Source organism: Drosophila miranda, assembly GCF_003369915.1.
Source record: "Drosophila miranda strain MSH22 chromosome Y unlocalized genomic scaffold, D.miranda_PacBio2.1 Contig_Y2_pilon, whole genome shotgun sequence".
Taxonomy (NCBI): Eukaryota; Metazoa; Arthropoda; class Insecta; order Diptera; family Drosophilidae; genus Drosophila; species Drosophila miranda.
The window spans coordinates 11386228-11410922 of NW_022881614.1; the positions used below are offsets into that span (position 1 = coordinate 11386228).

Here is a 24695-nt window from a genome sequence, read left to right on the forward strand (position 1 = left end):
GCTGTATACTATCGAAGTGCAACAAACTATGATGCCTACCGCCGCATACTCGACATTTTCCACTATTGCATGCGCGGGTCCGGTGCCCCGGCTTTAGGCAATTGAAGCATAGGGAAAGCTTCTTCACTTCTTTGTGGCGCAGCAACGGTGAGAGATTCCTGAAGAATTCCTCTGCGGTAGGTATAGCATCCGACGATGTGTGCTCCTCCCGTTTGGTTTGCGTCTTCGAATCCAACTTCTGCAGCAGCATGTTGATGACCATGAATCCTGAAATCTCCTCAGCAGTTCCCAATGTCTGCAACGCTCGCATGTGTAAATTGACTGCATCCGAAAACTCCCGAAGCCTTTTAGCAGAAGGCGAGTCTACCCTCTTTAGCCCAAGAATCTTCTTGATGTGTGCCTGGAAAACAAGTCTTTTGTTATTAAAGCGTTTATTAAGTATATCCTGAGCCGCACGATAATTGGCACTGGAGAGCTCTAACGATCGAACCGAATCCAAAGCCGCATCAGCGAGGCAAGAGCGAAGGTGCTGGAATTTCTCGATGTCACTGAGATCCGCATCCGCTTCAATCACCGATTTGAACATTGCCATAAAATCCGAGAACTCGACGTATCCACCAGAAAATTTAGGCACCTTCAGCTCAGGAAGTCGCTGCTTGTGAGCCATGATGATGGTACTATGTCCGGAATGGCTTGGCAGAGTCGTAGAATGGGCAGCGGCGTGTGACTGGCTTACTTCAACAGCAGCCAGCAACTCAGCTTTCAACGATATGAAAAGAGTATCGAAGATTTCGCGCAGCTCACTCACTCCCAATCTCGTTTTGATCGAGAGCCTCCAACTCATTATGGACCTTATTAAATTCCTCTCGAACTTCTGCCAACATATCAAGGCGCACCTCGACTTCCGCGGCGGTCAGCTTATCGATTTTATTCCCCGCGAAGGATTCGCCAAGCCTGTGCAATCGATCATATAATGACTGACTTTTACGCTTATACAGACTCAGTCTGGAATCAGCCACCACAATATTTCCGCCCGCGCCTGTATTCGGATCGTTGTCCATGTTAACCGTTGTGCAATTCGACACAACAACGGAAAATGAAATACCGCTTAAGCGACGATGTATAGAAGCGAGAGCGAGAATGCAAGACACGAAAAGTCAAGAACCGCGGCTGCAGCTGCGCAGAGAATGAGAGATTCGACGCTTTAAGCACCGGAATTTGTCTATAAATATTCCAGCCGCACTCTCACTGAATTTTCACATTAAACTGTTTTTCAACGTGCACCCAAATGTATTTGTTAGTAGTTAAACTACCCAACAACAAAATATTGTATAAATAATAAGTGTTTTAACGGAACGCGATTAAGCAATGGTTTTATATCACGTCGGGGTCACCAATGTTTGAGATGCCAAGCTTTTTTGGCACCTATGTGTTTCAAAAATAAAAAGAGATTTCGGGTTAAACCTTATAATTCGTATTTAATCTTGGTGGCTTAGCGGAAGCCGATTGCTTGCTATTGCCAGATAAACCTTATGCGAGATCGATATGCAAGCAATGCGCAGAGGGGTTAGCATAGAACTAAACTATAGACGACGGCGTTAGATCAAAGTGATTGCCGAAGTGGCGGCAGCAGATCAAAGTAGTTGCCGAAGTGGCGGCGGCAGAGAGTCCTTTAGCGGGAGAGCGCAGCAGCTCTGCAGAACGTCAACGTTTTACAACATAGGCGGCTCTCTCTGCTCAACAATAATAATGTTAAAGTTACGGTTATTCTTCAGCGGCTGGCCCGAACATACACTATATAAAATTATGAATACTAGGGATGTAATATTTTAAATAAATAATTACCGACTTGACGTAAATTGTCTTATAAATGCTGCCGTCGATGCTTTGGGCAGCAATCACCAGGATTTGCCACTACCTATGTATATACACAGTGCTGTTGTTAAAAATAATTAGAAAATAGTAAGACATATCATATACATATGTATGTCAATTGTATGTAGTACTTACAGAAGGTTTCTGCTCAGGCAGGTACCACTCGTCCATGTGCAAAATGAACGGAGCAGAACCTGAAAACGCATCAAGCGCTTCCAAAACCGTTAGGGAGTGGTCTCCTTCCACAGTTTCGCGCTGAATGTCCAAAAAGTTTTCAATGCGTTGGATGTCGTCGGGATCGCGATTCCCACTTGGAAAATTCGAAGAAGGTCTTCGGCAGTTGCTATTATGAAATAAAACGATGTATTGCAAACGAAATACATCACCTTTATGCTTTAGGAACGGAGGGGCTGTTACAAATTTGGAAGAGTTGTGCTCCAATTCCAAAAATATTTAACTCAAAACAAAATTCGAAATATTATTTTGCAGAGCTGTTGGTGTTTATCGGACCAAGAGAAATATTAGGGCTATTAGGGGTACACCCATGTACGAGGGCTGTTCAATTGAATTCTACGCAGAACTGCTAAAGCTCAACTCTAAGCTCTGTGACGGTGAACCGAGGGGCCTGTTTGCGTATTATCGTATCTCGCACGAGTTGCTGAAAGTTGTTAAATTATTGTTTGTATTTTGGACAATATACAACAAAAAACACTTTCAAGAGCACCTGTTCCAAATGCATAGGTTCAATGGCTTATACGTTCATAACTGTTTTCTTTTCTTAACTCTAGATCAAACTGTGAGGGAGCGTACGCTCCACCCACATTTTTTCCGCCCACCATTTAACTCTCGTTTCTCTCCCACTGGAGTAACCCTAATCGAAAGAGAGGAAACCGAAGTCCAACAACAACGACGCAGCAGCCGAGAACCGCAAGCCTGGAGTAGACTGAGATTTGTACCCCAGCCAGGATCGCTTCCTTACAAAACAATTCGATCGTGGCATTCATTGAACAATTAGAAGATCATTTCCATAAGAATCCTTGTGAAAGGAACCAGTATTAATAAAATGGAGGGGAGGTCGATTACCTTAACATTTGCCTTTTGTCAGATGATAGATCCCTGGGAAGAGCCATTAATCCAAACGGGTCTTAGCCAAAAAATTAGAGCGTATTTGAACACCCATCAAGTGATCAATGCATCAACCTGACCACTTAGGAGCCGCACAAAAGATCCCAAAATGAGACATTAGCATTTGAAATGATTCAGTCGCAGAGGCAGCAAAAATACATATCAACGTCAATAACGACGGGTGTAATAATCTTGTGGTGAAATATAGGTACACACAAACAGAACGCGGTCCAAAAAAAAGCCCCTGAAATGTGTGATGTCTATACCAAATATTCTCTCACAAACATACGAATGCACCTTGGGTTGGGTTAGGCATTATACGAGTGCGAGTGCGAGTGCGAGTACCTCTACCAGAGTTGAGAACGTATTGATGCGTATTGGGTAAGAGAACAGGAACGACAGCTCATCCCAGCGATCAAAACAGCAAATAAAAGGCGCCTGGCCGAGAAGGCCGATCATCAGTTGCACTCCAGACTTCAAACTCCTCAATTGAATCCAGAAAATATCTAATAACTCGAAGAAGATGCGTCTAACACTGCTCGCCCTCATTGGCGTTCTGTGCCTTGCCTGCGCCTACGCCCTGGACAACCAGCAGGATGAAAACCAAAATAACGAGCAAGTGATTGGCCTGCTGGACGTGGCCGATCAGGGATCTGCCCATGCCAACGAAGGCGACCGAGAGGCTCGGCAATATGGCTGGGGAGGCCGAGGAGGCGGCTGGGGAGGACGCGGATGGGGAGGGCGCGGATGGGGTGGCGGCTGGGGTGGCCGCGGATGGGGTGGTGGCTGGGGCCGATAGGCCGGCACTGTCATACAAATGGATTGACAACCGACCACGCCTCTCCCATTGTCCACATCAGGATGACACCTCCAGATGTTAGGGCGCCAATAAAGAACATTTAGCAAAGCAAATAACCAACCTGTTTCTCATTTACTATGCTCAAAGAGGTGTCAAAGTACTCAGATATCGTATAATCAGCTATGTCCAATGCACTGGGCGGTGCGTGCACATCCATAAAAGAACCCCATCGGAGGACCCTGGAGAAAGTACAGTTTGGAGTTGCAACATGTCGACAACGGAAAACTTTATTCTGGTGCAGAAGACCACCATCGCCATGCTTGGCTTTGATCTATTCAGCGGCTCTGGTGAGATGTGGAAATATCGGTACAGGTGCATCAACGTGTACTCCATTGCGACCATCTTTCCGTTCATCCTGGCGGCCGTGATTCATAACTTGAAGAACGTAATGCTGCTGGCGGACGCTATGGTGGCCCTGCTCATCACTATATTGGGCCTCTTCAAGTTCAGCATGATCATCTATCTGCGAAAAGACTTTTGGCGGATGATTGACACGTTTCGCCACCTGATGACCCATGGTGAGTGGAGGACAGGATGTGATTGTGTTAGCCCTCACTGATCCCAATCTGTTCGATTAGAGGGGGCCCAGGGCGAAGAGTACGCCCAGATCATAATCACGGCCAACAAGCAGGATCAGCGGGTGTGCGGCATATTCCGGTCTTGCTTCTTCCTGGCCTGGGCCCTGAACAGTGTCCTCCCCTTTGTGCGAATGGGTCTGAGCTACTGGCTGTCACGGCATGTCGAGCCAGAGCTGTCCTTTCCCTGTCTGTATGTATGCTTTGGAACATGTGAGGACATTCATTCATTGCCTTTCCTGCAGCTTTCCCTGGGACATCCACAACAAACGCAACTACGCGCTGACCTTCTTGTGGTGTGCATTTGCCTCAACAGGAGTGGTCCTGCCAGCCGTCAGCCTGGACACCATCTTCTGCTCCTTCACGAGCAACCTGTGCGCCTTCTTCAAGATCGTCCAGTACAAGGTGCTGCGCTTTAAGAGCGAAACCCCAGTGGAGTCGCAGGCGAAGCTCAACAAGATCTTTGCTCTGTCCCAGAAAAGCCTTGACATGTGCACGGAGCTGAACCACTGCTACGAGCCGATCATCTGCGCCCAGTTTTTCATTTCCTCGCTGCAGCTCTGCATGCTCGGCTACCTCTTCTCGATCACCTTCAGCCAGACGGAGGGCGTCTACTATGCCTCCTTCATTGCCACCATCATCATCCAGGCGTACATTTACTGCTATTGCGGCGAGAACGTGAAGACGGAGAGCGCACTCTTCGAGCCATCTACGATAGTCCCTGTCCCTGTCCATCTGTCGCTCTCTACTGATCAGCATGATGCGGGCATCTCACGGATTCCGCATCACAGGCTACTTCTTTGAGGCCAACATGGAGGCGTTCTCATCGGTGAGCTAAGCGCTTTTCTCATCTACAGATTTCCGTTTATTGATTGTCCTGATTGATCCCCTGCAGATTGTCCGCACCGCCATGTAATATATTACCATGCTACGCTCCTTCTCCTAGAGAGGATCGGATCACTGGATGCACTTATTGGCGCAATATTCGTTTTATTGCTGAGCTTGCGATTAACAATCGATTTTACATATCTTACAAAACATTACGTATCTCACACAGTTCGTAGAGTACTAATTAGAATAGATTAGAGTTGGGGATTGGATTGGAAGACTGTAGAAATGCACGAATGAAGCACGAAGGGTGGATGGTGTCTCAGCTGGAATGGAATGACGGGGGCGGTGGAAATGGATGCATGTACCTCTGATGAGCAGCTGCTCTCTCTCTCTCACTCTTTCGATCTCCATATCTGTTCAAGAGATTATCTTTCATCTCTGATTCAGAACTTGAAGAAAGAAGATTGGAGGTTGCTTGATTATTTGAAGAACCTGCCGGGAGCGGCGGCTGCGCGGACGGGGGTGGTGTGGGAATGTGGGCGCCCTCGGCACGGTATCCGTTCTCATCAGCAATGTATGTGATGGTGTAGACCACGCCATCGGGTCCGGTGTAGGAGTACGAGCCCTGCATCACCTGTAGCCACACAAAGAATTTAAATTGCTCCTCAAAGTATGCTGCGGAGGAATGGGGCTTCCACCCAAAAGTAGACTCACCTGAGCCTCCACTTGGGTGCCCGGATTCTTCAGGTAACCCGCCTCGTCAGCTCGGATTCCATTGCTCGTCTCGTAGCTGTCGAGGATCAGTAGAGTTTTAGCTACAACCGGAGATCTGTGAACGATTCCACTCACTTGTACTGATACGATCCATCCGGATTGAGGTCAAAGTTCTGCTTCAGTGGGTGAGTGTCTGCATGACCTTTTGGGCCGAGAGGGAGAATGAAACGGGCGTCGGTTAAATAGAGTCATAACTGATGGTTCAGCATCGAAAGAGTTGCCGGCGGCGGTCTGTGCCCGCTTTGAATGTCAAACTCGTTGCTATGCAATTAGTATATGATGCATCGATTAACTTTAGCGGATTTTGAAAGTTCTTCAGAGATGATGATGCCGATGAAGGTCGTGGGAAAATTATCCATAAAAGGCACACGCTCCCCTTCTCTCTCGGATACGAGTGTCCAAGGATGCTCTGGGGATCTGACTAGGATCTGTTTCACTTTGAGAGTACTTTTTCGTAAATCAGAGGATCCAGAGGATCTTCGCACAACACCAAGAATGGAATGGAACGATGGAAAACTCACTTCGAATTCGCGACTTGATTTCGATTACTGCGCTGGGGAGGCTCGTCAAAAGTGTTTTGACTTGAATGCAGTTGCCACAAACGTTTTTATACCAAAAAAGTGCACTCTCTGGGCCCGCAGTCGCTGCAGGCCAAGCGGAGGCAGTGGCAGTGGCAGAGCCAGATGCAGCGACGGCATCCGCAGCGACATGCTGTAGAAAGAGGAGCGAGCAGGTTGGGGGAGCAACAAACTGAGCTGCTGCTGTTGCTGCTGGTACTGCTGCTGCTTTCAATGTACCACTCGGCGTATGCGCAACGCCCATTTGCATATGAAACTCGTTGCGCATACGCGGTGTATGCCGAGATTGGTTCTCCACATCTACCCGGGCATTAATTTACGTGAATTAGCAATGCGAACTTCATTTGATTAGGGCCCCTCCGTCGGCTGCTGGATGCTCCGTTCGCCGCAATAATTCTCCAGCTCAAATATTAATTAAAAGATTACCGATGTTGCAATTGTATTCGTTTTGATGAATTGCCCATTTGGCCACTTGGGCACTCGGGCACTTGAGCACTGGATTGCAATGCAGATCGGTAAAACATTTTGCGGCATTTCTATTGACATTTGAGTAGGTCGATGGGGCGTGGTGGGGCGTGGCCTTCTTGTCCGTTTGAATGCATCGTTAAAGAGCATTATGTGGCTTTGTTTGCGGCTCTAGGATCTGGATATGTCTGGTGTGTCTGCCCTTTGGCCAATCTGCTATCTCAATTTCGCTGACCAGGTCAGGCCGCCACTCCCTTGCACCAGTTACCACTTGGCCTCTTTTCTGAGGCCCCTTTTCTGAGTCCCCTTTTCTGATCCCCTTTTCAAGCCTCTTTTCATTCGATTCCCGTTTTGCCGGCCGGCTGGCAGTCTAGTGGCTTGGAAAAATGCAATTTTCGGCTTAAACTTTAAACTTTTGCAGCGTGTAGGAAATGTCAGTTGCAATTCATAAATAATTAATTACAGCAATAACTGCTGCAAACTGCAAACTGAAACAGCTCCAGCTTCAGCTACAGCTTCGGAGCTGAGCCACTGCAACAAAGATGATCACGAAACATGATGAACATCGCCCAAGATAACACCCTACGCCCCTTGCCCGCCACTCAACTTCGCACCACACCACCCCACATACCGGCTGCTGTTGGCGTCGGTGTGGATTTTCCTTTTCGTACGTTTTCCGTGTTACTTGGCCACGCGGTTGCCCGCGCTTTGGTTTGGCCTTCGCTACGTTGAAACTGCAGTGGATGCCGGATTCCAACTCGAAGCCACAGTCGGCGTCTGAGGCAGGGTCTGGCCGAGAGGTGAGTGTCTTTGGTTTAGTGCATTTTTGTACATTTGACATACATCATTGACAATCCCCTGCCAATGTGTCTATGCCAAATGGTAGATGGGATTACTCATCGTTTATGTTTTTCATCACACTCGCCAGTATCCCGTGTGATGACTGACGACTGATACATCTGCATCGCATGCGGGCGCTTCATTCCGATCCAATCTGAGCGCATTTTAAGTGCACCTAAAGTGCATCTTAATTTATGCCCCTTTGTCTTCTCGGATCACAATGCTACCCGATTCTACCCTCTATGCTAATCGAGTGCAGTTCCCTAAACATTCGCAATCAATCAGAGATACAAAGATACTCAGATACTCAGATACTGTGAGACTCGACTGAGTTGTTCAACTAGTGAGATATTCGGGCATTCCAGCTGATGGATTGCCTTCCAGCAACACTTAGGTGGTTTTCAAGCTCCGAGCAAACTTGTTTGTGACGTGTTCAGGCGCTGCTTTTGAAGACGATGAGAAATGATCCTGTCCAGGCAGCAATTTCGGCCTGGAATATTGGCGCACACAAATCATTCGATGTTAAGTGGATTATTCGATCGCAGAAATCGCACTCATTGCAGGGCTCTCATCTGTTCCGATGTGACCTTTAGCTCTCCTCGAGCTCTTTCTCTTCTCTCGTTGTTGAATCATAAATATGCAAATCCCATCGCTATGGCTGTGAGTGTTTTATTAAATCACATTCTGGCCGCTTCCATAGAATTTCTTTGGTGTTTTTTCCAACATGATTCGTTTTGTTTTTTTTTTGGATTTTGGCTATGGGGACTGGATGGCGTAATGGAGTGGAAGATGCTAATTCGCGGCTGCTGCGCACATTTAACTCCGATATAAAAGCCTCACCTGGCGATGTAGTAGGCCAAGTCGAAAGCCAGTCCCCGCCAGGAACACACGCACCACAAACACCCAGTACTCTCACTCCAAAAATGCTGAAGATTACCATCTGTTTGTTGGCCTTGGCCGGCGGAGCGTGGGGCGCCAGCATTGGTGGCCAGGTGGTGAGCAGCACCACCGAGAGGTGCGAAGACGGAGACGGAGAAGAACCCGGACGGCTCCTTCCACTTCGAATACGAGGGCGGCGACCAGTCGTACCGCCAGGAGCAGAGACAACTCCAGAATGCCGGCACCGAGGATGAGGCTTTGGAGGTCTCTGGCTCGTATCGCTACATTGATGCCGAGGGCAACACTGTGGAGGTTCACTACACGGCGGGCAGGAACGGCTTCGTGGCCCAGTCAGCCGCCGATCTTCCAAACATCTCCGAAGAGGAGGAGCTCAGGCTGAAGCATCGCAAGGCCCGCTCCCAGGAGGCTGTTGTTGAGAAGGAGTCTGTTTTGGAGAAGGAGTCTGTTGAGAAGAAGGCTGTGGTGGAGATGGATCAAGTGCCCGCTGAATCTAAGCTTGTGCCCATAGTGGTAGAGAAGGAGGCTGTGTCGGAGAAGAAGGCTGTGGTGGAGAAGAGGCTGTAGCTGAAAAGAAGGATCAATTGCCCGCTGATTCCCAAGTTGTGCCCGTGCAGGTCGTTCTCGACGGCCAGCCCAAGTCCAAGCCAGAGGCGGAGCCCAAGAAGGCTGAGACCAAGACTGCCTAAGACCTCATAGAGGTCATTAGGATTAGTCCTCCTAGATTCTACTGACTTTAAGTATTGTTACATTTAATCGTGAAATGTGAGCGCTTTAATTTAACTGTCTAGCAATAAAATGATTCCCCATCTCAAGAAAACCGAACTCGAAACTATTAAGAAGAAGCAACAGCAACAACAGCTGCATTCCAATTGAGGATTGGAATGTACTCGAAAGAATAGTTTATATTCCGCATATAAATGCTATGCTTAAATGTGGCTATGCTTAGTGCTAATTTAAGCAGTAATCAAAAAGAGGCAAGCGATCTTTCGGATAACAGGGAATACGCAACACGAACAATGGAATCTGATATGTGGGAAAGTTAGAGCATGTGGCAATGTTTTTGTGTTTCCTATGAGTAGAGAGGATGCAAGATTCCATTACTGTATCATGTAGGTCGATCTTTAAGGGAGAACACCCTGTTAGATGATATTTTATTCAGTATGATATCAGATAGTAGGCACTGCCGATTGCCTGTAAATTTTCTCCCCAAATATCTATACAATCAAAGATGGTCATTGGTGCTTGGACACGCAGTTTGCACCATCACGATGCATGCAACAAGGTGAACCATCTGCCAGAGCCGCAGCGCTGCAGATTCGTAAGGGACACTGCGGACTGCAGGGATAATATGTACCTGTTCAACTACCTCACGTGGCACTACTGTCACGTGGACTCGCGGAACAAGTTCAACGCCTTTTGGAGTATGCTGGCCATGACCGTCTTTGCCAGCTACATCTTCTGGATGATGCAGATATCCGTGGGGGCATAGTAAGCGCCCTACAAAGAAGCGAAGTTGAGCAGCAGCTAATGATTCTCCGCCAGCTTCTGTCCCATCCTCAAGGTACTGGCGGACACCTTTAGAATGAACGAGAACGTGGCTGGCGTGACGCTGCTGACAATAGCCAATGGGTCTTCGGATCTGTTTACGGCTGTGGCCGGGATGCTGGTCTTCTCGAAGTGGGGCTTCCTCGTGTCCATGACGCAGTCACTGTTCCAGCACACATTCGTGGCAGGCATGGTGATACTCACGCGCCCCTTTTACGTGGAGCCGTGCTACTTTCTGAGGGACTTTGGCTTTCTCTTCCTAAACACAGCCTTCATGGACTTCATCCACAAGCGGGAGTCGGGCATCACAAAACTGGGAGCCATTCCCGGGGCCCTCATCTATTTGGTCCACGTTTTTGTGGCCGTCATAGATCAGAGACTGCTGACGGCTCGCGTTCATCGTAGGCATCCTTGAGCTTCCATAAGATTTCTGATTCTCATTACATATTTTGGATATCCTCCAGAGCTGCAGAAAATTGAGGACAGCGAACAGCAGGCGGAGCAACTGGAGGAGCTCAAGAGGCAAACGGAGCTGGGTGTCCACCGCGAGAGGATCGATCTCAATGCTTCCCGTGGAAGTGCAAACAGGCATCTCTTCCAGCAGTTCTGGGAATCGCTCTTCAGGTTCGACAAGGACAAATTCCGGCGCGGGTCTTTTGGAGTCCGATTCTACCTGCTCGTCAAGGAGCCCATGGAAATGCTGCTTCGTCTGCTGGTCCCAGTAGTGGACGTGGAGAGGCCCAATCACGGCTGGTCCAAGCTGCTCTGCTGCCTGCAGTTCATCATCGCCCCCACCTACATTTTCTTTATATTGCGTGAGTGACGCTTCTCCTGCCATCCGATCGATCCGGCTCAAACGATCCCATCCCTCCTCTTACAGTGAAAGATGTCTCAGTTTTGGGCACGGCCGCCTACATAATGACCTTCTACATAATGCTACCCTTGGGCTGCCTCATCTTCTGGCGCACTCGCACTGACACCACTCCAAAATTCTTCAGGGTAAGATATCTGAATGAGATCCTCGTGTAATCACTATATAATCTGTAATCTTCTTGAACCATAGTTCACGGCCATCCTGGGCCTAATTGCCGTCATCTTTCTGATATTTTTCCTCACCTCCGAGGTGATGGCGATGTTCTTCACCATCGGTACCATCTGGCACTTGAGCCAGTCCTTTGTCATGGCCACCGCGATCTGCTGGACAATCAACGCTGGCGATCTTGTGGCCAGCATAACGCTAGCACGTCAGGGATTTCCCCGCATGGCATATGCGGCCACCTTCTCCTCGCCAGTGTTTGGTGGGTCTATAACTGTATTTTTATTGAAAAGTTCCCAAAATCTTTACTGATCAACAATTACCCTCGTAGGAACCTTTGTCAATCTGGCTCTGCCCCTGGCCCTGGAGACGACCGTGCGCTCCGTGGGAAATGCATTTACAGTACGAACTTGAGCCCATCTCAATGCAAAATGATTATTTACAGTAACTTTTATGGCAGGCGGAAGAGGGCAGCTATGGGGAGACTGCCTGCATCTTCGTGGAGGTGGGCCTGGTCTTCACGCTGATGTCCGCTCTGACCACCAACTTCCAGATGAGACGCGCCTGCGGCATGCTCCTCGTGGTCTACTATCTGTTTTTCCTGGCATATCTGCTGCTGCTCGAGACCGATGTGATCCATGCGTATGGTGTGGATGATTAGAGAGAGGCGGCGAGAGACTTCCCATAGATCCATCAAATATGCAAATTCTCCCCCAGATGATTTATGCCTCATTAAATGGCAGATTCGATTCTTTTGGGTCTTAATTCCTCTTGTCTTTTGTCTAACGGACTCTACGAGTATGCTATGTAATGAGGTACGGTACCCAAAACAGATGCTTCATCTGTGCCCCGGGGCTGTCCAGAGCAAGCCGCACTGTACCCCACAAAAGTGGACAAACGTGTGCTTAATCATACGGAATCACTGTGGTTGCGACTGGGTCTGTTTTTAAGGTCCCCTCAGCCAAAACTAAAGCCTAAGCAAACACCACGATGATATTCAAAGCAGGGTGGGATTATAAAGGCACAAACAGAGTCTCGAGAGTGTATTTCTTCGATCAATTTTATAATTTCTTCTTTTTGGTAATTTATTTGGATTTTTATTTATACTCGTAGATACATAAGATACAAAACTACGCCTCCTGCAATGCCTTTGGTTTCAGTTCGGGCTCTTTGGGCAGATCCTTGGCCGCCTCGGCCACAGCTGTGATCTCCGGATTGATGATGGAGCCGTAGGGCCCGCTGTGTAGTGGACCTCCACCTCCTGGCCATCTTCATTGATGTACTTGTAGGAGCCCTTCACCTCCAGCGCCTCATCTTCGGTGTCCTTGTCCACGACGCTGGCCTCCTCCTGGCGGCTCGTTCCGTCCGCCGTCGAGTACTGGGAATTGTAGGACCCATCTGCGAACTTGTTGGTCTCCGAGCTGAGGATCTCAATCACTTCGCGCTCCACGGGCAGGGCATGGCCGCAGGCCGCCACCACAGCAAGGACGAGCAGAGGGAGCTATGGGGGGATGAAAGAAATAATCATCTCCTCATCCCATCCTCGATTCGGGTAATCCACTTACGAATTTGTACATTAGGCACTAGAGTGGAGCAGAAAGCGAGAGTTTGGGCGCGTGTGAGCACGAAATGGATCAGCCAGTTCGCTTTTATACTCCCGACTACCCAAATCCCGACATAGATACACAATCGAATACTACAACACATATTTCGGCTATCATCCAGCCGCGGTTCTTTTCACTTAAACATGCCAAACATGTTTGAATCGCATCCCGTTTTATGTGGACGCCGCTACGTCCGAAAACTTCCAATTGTCTGTGGCTTCAAATGTCAGGGTCGGCACTGGGTCAGTATTCACCAGAAATGTGTCAATCAGATCTGCTCTGCTCTCTGAGTCTGAGTCAGATCTGGGTGATGACGCCGGCGATTGATGACACCGATCAGGGGCTCGCGAGGTGTCGCGATTAATCAATCGCACCTCGTCTCGATCCGCGGCGGGAGCACACAATACCAAGCCAAGAAATGTTTTCATTTGCCATGTAAAATGTCAGCATTGTTGCAATTATATTATGATCTGTGCACTGAGACAAAATAAACGGGAATATACTCGTACTTGCGAAATCGATGAGAGATCATTATCAGAGAAACGGCAATCCCAAGTCAAACAAATATTCTCCAGATTCCAGATGAAAGGTCTGGCCTGGTCTTGAATTAAAAATGTATTTTTAATTAATTTTAAACGTATTTCAAGATCTATATTTAAAGATTGCCAAATTCCTAAAGCCAGATTGTGCAATTCGTTTCTAGATATGGTTTTTCCCACAGTGTGTGCAAGGCATGTGTATAGGGTGTAGTCCCCTAGCCGAGGGCAATCTTATCGAGCAACCACAGATCATGATCATCATAACTCTCCCTGCGACGATCATCTTCCAGCTAACAAATGGTTTGAATTAGAATTTTGATGCGGCGCATAAAGCACTTCCATTTGCATTGCACTATTAATTCAATAAGCAGAAAATTGTAGAATCATCAGGAGTTCCGGGGCCCATTATAAACGATCGTGTTGGTTTCGTCATTAATTTGATAGGGTGATAAATACAGATTCATTTGCCCAACGACGACACCGACATTTGGTTCGACGAAATTGCCACAATTTATAAATCTGACAGCTTAACTTTTTTCGAAAGTCTCCCGATTGGCGCTGTGCAAATTAAATATCCCCTCGATCTCGATGGGCAACATTTCCAGCTCCACAGCTGCTAGAGCGGACCCGAATGGATGACAGGCACTCCTTGGCGATCTTGCGCTGCTTCTGTAATTGTGTGGCTAGCATTTGGAGGAATGTGTGCCCCGTCAAAGCTAATGGTTATGCTCCAACAAATGGCTCTATAAAGGTTTATTTATATGTAGCTCCTCTCTTCGTTTTTCGCTCCTCGCTCGAGCTTCTATATGGAAGCCCCGCGGCACAAAGCCGTTCTTGTCGGCCATATAGCTGACCTCCACTTTCTGGCCGCTGTCGTCGAGGTAACGATACACACCAGAGACCTCCAGATCATCCTCCTTGACGATGCCCACCTCCTCCCGGATTAAAGATTTAACGATTCCAATCGACACACTCTCCGCTGGCCAGCAGCAGCAGCAGGCGAAAATCAGCCACTAAAAGAGATGTTTATTTGGTTATTTGGTAGAGGAAAATGTCTATTCATGAGCTGCTGGTTCTGCTTACCAATGCGAACATGATTTATGCTAATACTAGGCGCGGACAAAAGATTCTGCGCATTTTATAGCACTTGGAAGACGGCTGTAGCCAGCCAGCCAGCCAGCAGCCGACCATTTCTTTGGTTATGCAATCGCTGCTGATAATGATGGCATTTTGAGGTCAGTAGAAAGTAGCAGCAGGAGAAAGAGAGTTTGTTGAACCGTAGACTGGCTGCAGATTTGCAATTCAAATGATTCAGATCCGATCAGAAAAGAAGTGTGGCCCCCCACCAGTAAACTGTCATGTTTACAATGCAGATACGATCGTGTGGGGGCTGCTTGGATCGGAGGCGAGAGGTGCAGCAGCAGCACCACCACTTGCAGGCAGCTAATAAAATTTGTCAAATTTGTCAAATGGTAACGGCTGAGTGACTGCAAATAGTTCCGTTCTTCCACCAACTGACTTCCATGCAAATTCCGAATCATGCTGTTGGCTCTCCATTACAGCTGTTACAGTGGGTGGGCACCTGGCACTGTGGCAGTGTGGCACTGTGGCACCGCCACTAAGAAACGACTAACATTTATGCCAAAACGGCAAGACAAAAAGAATGCAATAATAATTTCCAGCAATTTCGCAACGCCAGAAGTTGGATTTTTGGCATTTGCCTTGGCCCGCCCAGTTCCATTCAGTTTCAGTTTCAGTTGGATATTCAGTTTGCGGCTCTTGGCTCTCGGGCCCAACGTGCTAATAAATTGATTCTCAGCTGCAGTCTCGCCCATTCAGCATGGAAATCCAATAACTTTCTGGCATTACACTGTTGCACAAATAGAAACCCATTAATGCAAAGATGCAACGATGCCAACGAGGTCGTAATTTAGAGCGGCGACACATTAACCTTTAGAGAGTCGCAGTCGCAGCTACTCGAGCCGGAACCAGAAGTCAACCAGCCAACGAGATCTGCAGTCGCATTACGCACAGCCCCGGGCCCCAGCCCAGCCTCAGCGTCAAAGAGAATCAATTAGCTGCGCTGGCAGCCATAATTTCTGACTAACCTGGCCTAATGCAATTACACAAATGTCAAGCGCGTTCTCTTCTCTTCAACCCCATCTTCCCGCAAAAACACCACAATTTTCGGTGCCTGTGGACCATTAATAATCCTCGCAGTCGCTGTCCAAATTGGAGTTACACTCGAATGAAGAGTCGTGGGACGAGTGTCGTGTCTTGAATGTAGTTTGCTCATCGAGCCACATTGTGCGCTTGTCTCGAATTTCTGCATAAATTTCGGGCGGGGGGAGCAACTTTTATGTGTCTCTCTGCTGCTCTGGGGCTCTTCCAGTTTCGTGAATTATTCAAATGGCAAATGGGAAAAGTTTGGGGGCATCCCATTTAATGTGTTCCTAGTCATAACTCGACTTTAAAATTTTGGAGTTGCTGTTCTAAAAATAAGATTCTGATTGGTGCGTGATTTCATCTATCTCTGAAAGATATAGCTTAAATTTCAATGGTATAACACTGGATGTCGGGTAAAGCAGCTTAAACATTTTAATTTAAATTATTTCCAGTGGTGCGGCCCAAAGGAAATGCATTTTGGTGTTGTCGTTTCCAATGCCCCCACTGCAAAGATCATTTGCTACCGCATATGCGCATGCAGCGGAATTCTTTCGTCTCTTTATGTCGCAATCTCTCGTACTCGGCTTAACAGCGTCCCCGAGCAGCTCTAACGCTCTCGGGCTATCATACGCTCTCGCTCGCGTCTAAGCTTGCTGCATAGGGCCCGGCAATTTGGCCCGTCAGCCCTTGCATGGGCAGTCTTGAGCTAATCGTCGCAGCTATTAGATTAACATCCTCGCATCAATCGTTCGCCCAATCATCCCCATATGTACATACGCGATAAGTTGGTTTACATATGCAAATAAATTGTGAATTATAAACAGCCTCTCGACTTTCATTAACTTCAAATTGCAACAGTTATTAAAAACGCTTAATAGCTTAACACTGGACTTGAAGGCAAGGGGTCTGAAATATGGGAATGCGCAATCGTGAGAAAGATTTACGTATCAAACAAGGAAATGGCAAAGAAATGGAAAGAAAACGTTGTGAGTCGTAGCTAGACCCTCCACTCCAAACTTACAGTATGACTCCCTTCCACCAGAGGGGAAGGATACAATACCAGAAATATATAAGAAAACTAAAAACGCAGAGTTATAGAAAATAGCCATGTCTACCAGCTTGCCGAACCTAGATAAGATCAGACTATTATTATAGCCAGAGGGAACAAATGAAGTGGCTATACAACGGCGTAAACGCGCTTACTCATTCTTCCTTTCTCTCTCACTCACACACACACTCTCATCGTGCAGTGTGCTCCTTCCGGCGGAGGGAAGCCATAGTGACTGAGTGTCGGGTGTACATAAATGTAGAGTCACGGCCGCAGCTGCGACTCACAACGTTCCCCTTCGTTTGCTGTTGAATAGTTGGCAGCACTGAGTGCAGTGCATAAAGAAGTTGCGTATGCCTAATGTGGATGGTATTTCTTCCATCTATACTTTTATATAGAATACTTTTAGGCAGCTTTACTAAGCTATGAGCTAACTAGTTGTTAACTAGCCTACAGCCAGGCAGCAAAAAGTTACATGTACTCTTTTAGGTTGTTTCAAATTGATGAAATATTTGGCGCTCGAAACTTTTCCACACAGGAAGCTAATTAGATTTAGTGCCTTTTAATTTTAGACACTTCCAGAATGACTTTTGTTTTGAGATCACTTTTGGGATCGCCTTTTTCGACCTTGGTTCGGAGTGGAAAACCTCATCTCATCCACATTTGCATATGCAATTAAAGCATGAATTAAAGCTGAACATGGAACATGGAACAAGATATGAATGTTCGAATTTTAATGGCAGCTCGAACAGATGACAAACGAGACCGAGTCCGAGACCGAGAGAGCGCGGGCTAGGCATTTACAAATGACTGATGGCGATCATGACGCGCCGCGGCATGAGGAATCGCAGCATGATGAATGAGTGTGGCATGAAATATGAAACAATGGAAAACGTCTGGGTAACCTCAGGGATGGTTAGAAGTTCCTGGGGATAGATACCGACTGATAAATGATATTCATGGCACTTGGAGATCAGGTTGAGGTCCGACAACCACCTTGACCCCTGCCCAGAAGAACGGACCGACGGAGGGAGGTGCCGTACTGTCTGTCAGCACATAACTCACATAAACACCTTAGGAGTGCCCCAGAGCAGCAGCAGCAGCAGCGGAGACACGAGCTAGAGCAAAAACGCGTCATTTGCATATGAGGGTCGCCAGTAGATGCGGCAGCAGCAGCAGAACCAGAAGCCACGCTGAAGATGCAAGCGATGGATGGATGCATCATAAATAAGTGCGCGCATCGAGAAAACGCCGGAAGAGGCCAACGGTCGGCCTGGCCAACATGAAGATATCAATCAGGCAGCGAAATTCGTTTGTCCTTCTGTCAATGGCCGATAAAAAACCAATAAAGCTGCCATCTGCGGCATCTGAGGCATCTGCGATCAGCTTGTTAACACGACTCGCAAGCCGCAGATAAATTACACGCCACTGGGCCAAGCGCAAGATAACCATCGAGATAGATCCTCCCCTGGTTGGAGCAGAGCTGGGGCAGAGATACCAATAGCACGTTGGCAGGAAGCGGCGTCGCTGCGTCGATTGTTCTTATGATTAGGCCGCGCTTTAGGGCCCACCAGCCACCGCTGAGTCGAGAATCGAGATTCGTATAAATACGGGCCGCAGTCGGTGGCGCAGTTGCAGTCGGGGCACGGCTTTCATTTAGTGACTTCCAGTGGCAGCGTCGCATCTCAGATCTCAACTCGACTCGGTTCGGCACAGATCGGAATCTCCATCTTCATAGGGGACTCCGTTTTCCCACCACAACTCAGGGCACAGCGAAAGTGAGACGTCAGGTTAATCGAGCGTGTAATTTGTGGGACGTTCGCGGGACTTACGAGCCACTGCATCCACCAGCTGACGACAGGTTAAATGCCCGCTCCCACCCACATTAGGCAGCTCCGTGGGGTGGCCTGCCTCCTGGCCGGCCTGTGTCTCACCACCTGCCGGGCGCAGCTCCCAGAAGGGTCTTTCGCGCAGCGCCAGCAAGGAGTCCAGTTGCAGCAGCAGTCACCATTTGGATTGCGCCAACCCACTTTGGGCCAGAACCAGGGCCTTTTTCCAGCGCAACGCAGTCCGCGGAATCCGCTGGTCATCACCTTAGCCTCGCCTCTGACGGGAGCCGCCCTCCAGAATCCCTATCGATACAATCAGTACCAGCAGCAGAACTATGTCCCCATCACAGCCTACCAGAACGAGCTCAATCTGGACGGCAGCTTCTCCTATGGATACTCCTCAGCCGATGGAACCACGGCTCAGGCCCAGGGCTATGTCAAGAATCTGGGATATGGCGAAGGCGTCGAGGCACAGGTGAGTGTTGATATTGATCTATATGACCCCCTCTTTTGCGCTCGAAAAGTCTAGGAGAACCTCACATCTCGGTTCTTGTTCGTAGGTCATTCAGGGGTCTTATTCGTACACCTCGCCCGAGGGCACGCCCATTACGGTACGCTACATTGCCGATGAGAACGGATTCCGAGCCGAGGTCATGGGCATTCCGGCCACTCCGCCCCCGTACGTTGTGGGAGCTGGACAACAGCCGTACCAGCAGGGCGTCCTCAATCCCAATCTTAATCCATACCAGACGCCATTTCGCCAGATGCCACCACCGCTGGCTACGGCACCCTTTCGACCACAGGGACCAGGACAACAGCCATTAAACGCGTTGCAACAGCAGCAGCAACGAAATTTGCAACAACAGCAATTGGACTCTGAACAGTATCAGCCGGAGCAGCCGTTCAATCAGCTAAATTCCGGACGCCAGCAAGGCCAATATGCCGGGCAATTTGGTCAGCAATTTGGTCAACAATTTGGTCAGCAATTCGGTAGCCATCTCACGACCCAGCAGGCCCAGCAGAACGCCAACCAGCAGCAGCAGCAACAGCAACAACAGCAACAGCAACAGCAGCAGCAGCAACAGCAGAAGGATCAGCAAAACGAGCAGCAGCAACAGCAGGGGCTGATTACCCAACAATTGAGAGGCAGATCCAACCAATTGGTGGACCCGTATGGTTACAATCAGTATGGCAGACGCTTCAAGAAGTCACCGAGGAAGTGATTAATTCGCCCACGTTGACCAAATTGTGCTGCGTCGATTCTTACACTTAGTCCATCTACGTAGTCGCGTTCAAAGGCATGAAATACATGCACCAGAAAAGTCAAACTGCGTTTGTTACTCTCCACGAAGTGCCCTCTATGGCACATCCATCAAATCATGGACTCAAGGGCTCACTAAAATTCATTTATTGCCTTGTCAGAGGGGATCAGATCGGGAAAGCTTACAAAAATAAGAAATAATTTAAGCGCCACACTCGGTAGCATGAGTATTTAAGGCAGATTGCTATTGCATTAGCGTTGCACTGAGGTCTCTTCGACCGGAGTGATGTGGTTTTGGCTGGAAGGGGATCCCGCCAGGATCAATAGCTGTAGCCAGTCTGGGGATTGAAGTCGCCGCTGCCCCGTCCACCTCCTGGGAGTCCAGGTGGTGGGGGGATGTACTGAGAGCCCGCTCCTGGAGCACCACCGCGTCTGGCTCCCCCGCCCCGCCTGCTCCTCCGACGCCACCTAAGTTCGAGAAAGTTTTATCGAATAATCGCAAAGATATAATTTTATAGCTCCTGCTCCACCTCCAAATCCTCCTTGGCCGCCGGCACCTGGAGCACCCCCTCGACCTGCTCCACCGCCATATCCTGCTGCTCCGCCGCCTCCTAGGTTCGAGAAAGTTTTATCGAATAATCGCAAAGATATAATTTTATAAATCCTCAACTTACCTTGACCACCGCCGCCTCCTGGAGCTCCTGCTCCACCTCCAAATCCTCCTTGGCCGCCGGCACCTGGAGCACCCCCTCGACCTGCTCCACCGCCATATCCTGCTGCTCCGCCGCCTCCTAAGTTCGAGAAAGTTTTATGTACAAATCACATAGATATGATTTTATAACTCCTCTACTTACCTTGCCCACCGCCGCCTCCTGGAGCACCAGGCCCACCTCCAAATCCTCCTTGGCCGCCGGCTTCTGGCGCACCCCCTCGACCTGCTCCACCGCCATATCCTGATCCGCCGCCACCTCCTAAGATCGTTAAAGTTTTATATAATAATCGAAAAAATATGATTTTATAAATCCTCAACTTACCTTGACCACCGCCGCCTCCTGGAGCTCCCTGCTCCACCTCCAAATCCTCCTTGGCCGCCGGCTCTTGGAGCACCCCCTCGACCTGCTCCACCGCCATATCCTGATCCGCCGCCACCGCCTAAGATCATGAAAATTGTATGTAACGTGCGGGAACGTTGTTAGCCGTGGCAAGGCCCGCAGCTCAACTTATATACCCGATAATCAGTCAGTATATACAAAATCTATCACTGTTCGCGACGGGGTCGAATTGATTTTATTTTATTCAATGTTTGTCACCATCATCGACAGCCATCCGGACTTAACAAACATAGAAAAGCTCCAGCATTTGCGTTCCTGTCTGCGGGATTAGGCATTGGAGACTGTTCGGTCGCTTGAAATCTCAGATGGAAATTATGCTGTGGCATTAGATTTGTTGGAAAACAGATTCAATAATCGGCGATTGGTTTTTCAGGCACACATCAATGAGATCTTGGCGCTCCAGGCTGTGGAACCTGGGTCAGTGGTCATGCTTCGGGAGCTTTCAGACAAGTTCAATTCACATATGCGCGCGCTCCAGGGTTTGGGCACCACTGAGCAGATCGCAGGATGCATCGTCGTGCAGGAACTTGTCCGAAAACTGGATCCAGCGAGCCAAGAGAAGTGGGAGGAACGATTCAACGACCCCGCATTCGCAAACTTAATTCCGTCGTGGGAATCTATGGCCTCGTTCTTGGAGCAGCGATGCAGATCATTGGAGACGATGGACTTTTCTATGGCAAGCTATGAGTTGAGCAATCAGGTGGGCAGAAGTAGAAAGCATAATAATTCTAGGTCCACATTGGTTACAACGAACCAAACCGTAGCACGCTGCGCGCTGTGCAACGATGGTGCTCACGAGGTCCAGCACTGTCAGAAGTTTAAAGCGCTGTCCCCCACAAATCGCCATAAAGAAGCCAAGCGGCTTTCGTTGTGTATAAATTGTCTCAGAACAGGGCATCGATTACTTCAGTGCCGCTCGAGCAACTGTGGTACCTGCGGGGGTAGACACCATACCCTCCTTCATTTTGGTAGCCCTGAAGATACCGCAGTCCAAGGGAAATCAGCGCCGTATACTCCATCTCAGTCTGCGCTGTCTGAGTCTACGCCGTCTGAGCATACCACTGAGCCCTCTACTTCAGCGGCTACCTCGTCTGCCTTTATTGCCCAAGATCTCAGGAATTGTGTTGTTCTACTTGCCACGGCCACGGTCTTAGTCAAAAATCGTTCCGGAGTTTTAGTTCCCTGCCGAGCGTTGCTGGATTCCGCCTCCCAGTTGCATCTAATAACTTCTCGTTTCACGAATCAGCTTCAGCTTCGAAAAATGAAATCCTCGACTGCAGTCTCGGGAATAGGCGACTCTACTTAGCTTCGTCACGGATGGATTTTCGGTCAACGTTAGCCTGCACTCTCGCTCAGCGGATTACTCAACTCTCATCACTGCCATTGTAGCCTCTAGCATAACCGATCGACAGCCAAGCTTTGGAATTGACACTCAAAACTGAAACATTCCATCTAACATACCACTAGCTGATCCGGAGTTTTATAAGCCGCAGCGCGTCGATCTGCTAATTGGCGCAAGTCTGTTTTTCGAACTCCTGTGTGTTGGTCAGGTCAAGCTACTGCCAGGATTGCCTTCAATTCAGAAAACGCGCTTGGGATGGGTCGTGTCTGGAAGTTGTTCGCGTTTAAAAGGTTCCTCGTTGATGGTCTCTCGCGCTCGGGCCGTAGCTGCTGAGGATAATAGTCCAGAGGATCGGCTTGAGGTGCTTCTTCGGAGGTTTTGGGAGGTAGAAAATTGCATCGAACCAATAATAAAGTTTACCAAAGATCTCCTTGGAGAATCTTACAATCAAGCGCTTCGTAGATTCCTGACCCTTGAGAGAAAGTTAGATCGTCGCCCTGATGTTAAATCTCAGTATGCAGCATTTATAAAGGAGTACCTTGATTTAGGCCATACGTCTCAGGTTCCTACCCTGATTGACTATCAGCAGCTGCCGATATTTTTTGCCTCACCATTGCGTCATGAAGGAAGATAGTTCTACGACCAAGCTTCGCGTCGTTTTTGATGGTTAGTCCAAATGGCATCACTGTGTATTGATACAGGGGTCTCCCCGGGACGGTGAACGCGGTCTTTTCGCGAGCGTCTGAAGTCAATACGATCTGCCAATAGGCATCCTTCAGGTCGATGCTGGAAATATATTCAGCTTTTGGTAGTCGGCTTAATATTCCATCGATCAAAGGCATGGGATATGCGCTCTTTACTGTGACTTCGTTGACCTTACGGCTATCGAGACATATTCTCACCTTTCCAGGTTTCCTAACGAGAACGACTGGTAACGACCATGGACTATCGGACTCCTCAATAACGCCAAGCGCTATCATTCTATCTACTTCCTCAAACATGACCTTTTCGACGGCAGGAGATACCGAATAGTGCCGCTGTTCAATTGGCTTTGCATCCCCTATATCGATATCGTGACTTATCCAGCTGGTTCGACCTAGACCTTCTTTGGCGAATGACGGGAACTTTTGGATAGCCTCTGACAACATGGCCTGTTCCGAATCCGTTAGGCTTATATGCATATGGTCATCCTTGGCTAAGGCAGCAACTTCGGGCTTGGCATTCTGGGTTACTACACCTGGAGGTGTATTTAATTTAAATGCAGCCCAAAAGTCCATGCCAAGGTATAATTCTTGAGCGAGTGATGGTACTAAATACAATGTTATCGGTTTAGTTTCATTTCGAAACAGCACGGGAGTGGAGATCTTGCCTACAATTTTCTGCGGAGCTCCATCAGCAGTTCGCACAGTGACGGTCGCATGACTAACTTTCAACGCTAACTCCCCTCCTATACAACTGATTGTTGCTCCTGTATCCAAAAGACCAGTGACTGTTCTCCTGCGCATTCCCAACTACGGCGGATAACAAAACTTTTCGTTCTTGCTTTCGGGCTACATTATACGCACATCTACGCAACTTCATTCGTAGGGAGCGTTGGCTACCATTCTCTATCTCTGTCCTGGTTGGGAAGTCTGGTATTTGTGACATGGCCGGTTGAAGTGGTAGCGAGTTTGTTTTTGAACTCGTTACTCCGTATTGGTGGCTTTCGATACCATCTGTCTGCGTGCACTGATCAACGGTGCACGAGCTGCCAAGTTTTTTGGATTGCATTTTCTACAAGAGGGCTTGTAAGTGTCAGCTTTCCCACACCCATAACAAAAAACCCTCCGCTTACCAGTGCATTCTTGGTAACGGTGACCTAACTTCCCACAATTCCAACAGTTAAGGGTCATGGCATCAATACTTGCATCATCTACACCATCAGCATCGCCATCCGTCTCACTGAACGTTTGATGCATCTCATTAATATGTCGTTTAGACGCAGCACGCTGCAAAATTGTCGTAGATTTGGACAAGTTCTGCAAGAATCGCTCGCGAGTACGAACTATACTCTCTGCGTAGCTCTGCGATACTCTTGATGGGTACATACAAGATTTCGTGTTGAATTTCTGGAACTAAATTGGCTTTAAGAGCTTCTAACAGATAGGGCTCAGTCATTGGCTGTACTAGTTTGTCTGCCAATGCGACTATTGCTTCATAAAATAAATCAAACGGTTCATTTGGCTTCTGTTTCCGCTGCGTGATCGCAGAGCGGATATCCAAGTCGGTACGTCCGTCTTTGAATTGAGTCTTGAGTGCTACGCACAGGTCGGACCATCGGATGAGGGGGACACTCTTGTGGTATCGCCAGAACCATTCACTGGCACTGCCCTCAAACAGGTTGCTCGCATA

The 24695-nt window shown here is 48.4% G+C and overlaps 5 protein-coding genes and 3 pseudogenes across 5 annotated transcripts; 5 read left to right on the plus strand and 3 right to left on the minus strand.

Moving 5' to 3' along the window:
• The first annotated feature begins 3449 nt into the window (after window positions 1-3449).
• Window positions 3450-3912, plus strand: LOC117193696 (vicilin-like seed storage protein At2g28490). The gene has a single exon (XM_033398422.1). The coding sequence runs from the start codon at window positions 3524-3526 to the stop codon at window positions 3797-3799; it is 276 nt and encodes a 91-aa protein (XP_033254313.1). The 5' UTR covers window positions 3450-3523; the 3' UTR covers window positions 3800-3912.
• A 56-nt stretch (window positions 3913-3968) lies between these two features.
• LOC108160842 (odorant receptor 47a) lies at window positions 3969-5561 on the plus strand. The gene is made up of 4 exons (XM_017295097.2): window positions 3969-4377; window positions 4438-4627; window positions 4680-5263; window positions 5330-5561. Exons 1-3 carry the CDS (start codon window positions 4068-4070, stop codon window positions 5236-5238), a joined length of 1059 nt encoding a protein of 352 aa, XP_017150586.2. The 5' UTR covers window positions 3969-4067; the 3' UTR covers window positions 5239-5263; window positions 5330-5561.
• A 168-nt stretch (window positions 5562-5729) lies between these two features.
• On the minus strand, window positions 5730-6749 carry LOC117193025 (annotated as a pseudogene).
• Window positions 6750-8739: 1990 nt separating this feature from the next.
• LOC117193694 lies at window positions 8740-9621 on the plus strand (annotated as a pseudogene).
• Window positions 9622-9993: 372 nt separating this feature from the next.
• LOC108158381 (mitochondrial sodium/calcium exchanger protein) lies at window positions 9994-12156 on the plus strand. Its single transcript, XM_033398421.1, has 7 exons — window positions 9994-10310; window positions 10365-10768; window positions 10832-11182; window positions 11248-11366; window positions 11431-11665; window positions 11735-11805; window positions 11864-12156. The coding sequence occupies exons 1-7, from the start codon at window positions 10051-10053 to the stop codon at window positions 12062-12064; spliced, it is 1641 nt and encodes a 546-aa protein (XP_033254312.1). The 5' UTR covers window positions 9994-10050; the 3' UTR covers window positions 12065-12156.
• A 293-nt stretch (window positions 12157-12449) lies between these two features.
• LOC117193695 lies at window positions 12450-13079 on the minus strand (annotated as a pseudogene).
• A 5314-nt stretch (window positions 13080-18393) lies between these two features.
• LOC117193638 (nuclear transcription factor Y subunit beta-like) lies at window positions 18394-19910 on the plus strand. Its single transcript, XM_033398383.1, has 2 exons — window positions 18394-19064; window positions 19150-19910. The coding sequence occupies exons 1-2, from the start codon at window positions 18627-18629 to the stop codon at window positions 19810-19812; spliced, it is 1101 nt and encodes a 366-aa protein (XP_033254274.1). The 5' UTR covers window positions 18394-18626; the 3' UTR covers window positions 19813-19910.
• Window positions 19911-20362: 452 nt separating this feature from the next.
• Window positions 20363-20981, minus strand: LOC117193026. The gene is made up of 4 exons (XM_033397765.1): window positions 20922-20981; window positions 20705-20821; window positions 20525-20641; window positions 20363-20461 (listed from the first exon to the last, which is right to left on the minus strand). The coding sequence occupies exons 1-4, from the start codon at window positions 20979-20981 to the stop codon at window positions 20363-20365; spliced, it is 393 nt and encodes a 130-aa protein (XP_033253656.1).
• Between the last annotated feature and the right edge of the window lie 3714 nt (window positions 20982-24695).

Coding starts and splice junctions, on each gene's coding strand:
- LOC117193696 (XM_033398422.1), top strand. CDS start 3,524: ATGCGTCTAACACTGCTCGCCCTCATTGGCGTTCTGTGCCTTGCCTGC.
- LOC108160842 (XM_017295097.2), top strand. CDS start 4,068: ATGTCGACAACGGAAAACTTTATTCTGGTGCAGAAGACCACCATCGCC. Junction 4,378..4,437: donor TCGCCACCTGATGACCCATG/GTGAGTGGAGGA, acceptor CTGTTCGATTAG/AGGGGGCCCAGGGCGAAGAG. Junction 4,628..4,679: donor GAGCTGTCCTTTCCCTGTCT/GTATGTATGCTT, acceptor CCTTTCCTGCAG/CTTTCCCTGGGACATCCACA.
- LOC108158381 (XM_033398421.1), top strand. CDS start 10,051: ATGGTCATTGGTGCTTGGACACGCAGTTTGCACCATCACGATGCATGC. Junction 10,311..10,364: donor CAGATATCCGTGGGGGCATA/GTAAGCGCCCTA, acceptor ATTCTCCGCCAG/CTTCTGTCCCATCCTCAAGG. Junction 11,806..11,863: donor CCGTGGGAAATGCATTTACA/GTACGAACTTGA, acceptor CTTTTATGGCAG/GCGGAAGAGGGCAGCTATGG.
- LOC117193638 (XM_033398383.1), top strand. CDS start 18,627: ATGCCCGCTCCCACCCACATTAGGCAGCTCCGTGGGGTGGCCTGCCTC. Junction 19,065..19,149: donor GCGAAGGCGTCGAGGCACAG/GTGAGTGTTGAT, acceptor TCTTGTTCGTAG/GTCATTCAGGGGTCTTATTC.
- LOC117193026 (XM_033397765.1), bottom strand. CDS start 20,981: ATGGCGGTGGAGCAGGTCGAGGGGGTGCTCCAAGAGCCGGCGGCCAAG. Junction 20,822..20,921: donor CGGCCAAGGAGGATTTGGAG/GTGGAGCAGGGA, acceptor TAACGATCTTAG/GAGGTGGCGGCGGATCAGGA. Junction 20,462..20,524: donor AGGAGGCGGCGGTGGTCAAG/GTAAGTTGAGGA, acceptor TCTCGAACCTAG/GAGGCGGCGGAGCAGCAGGA.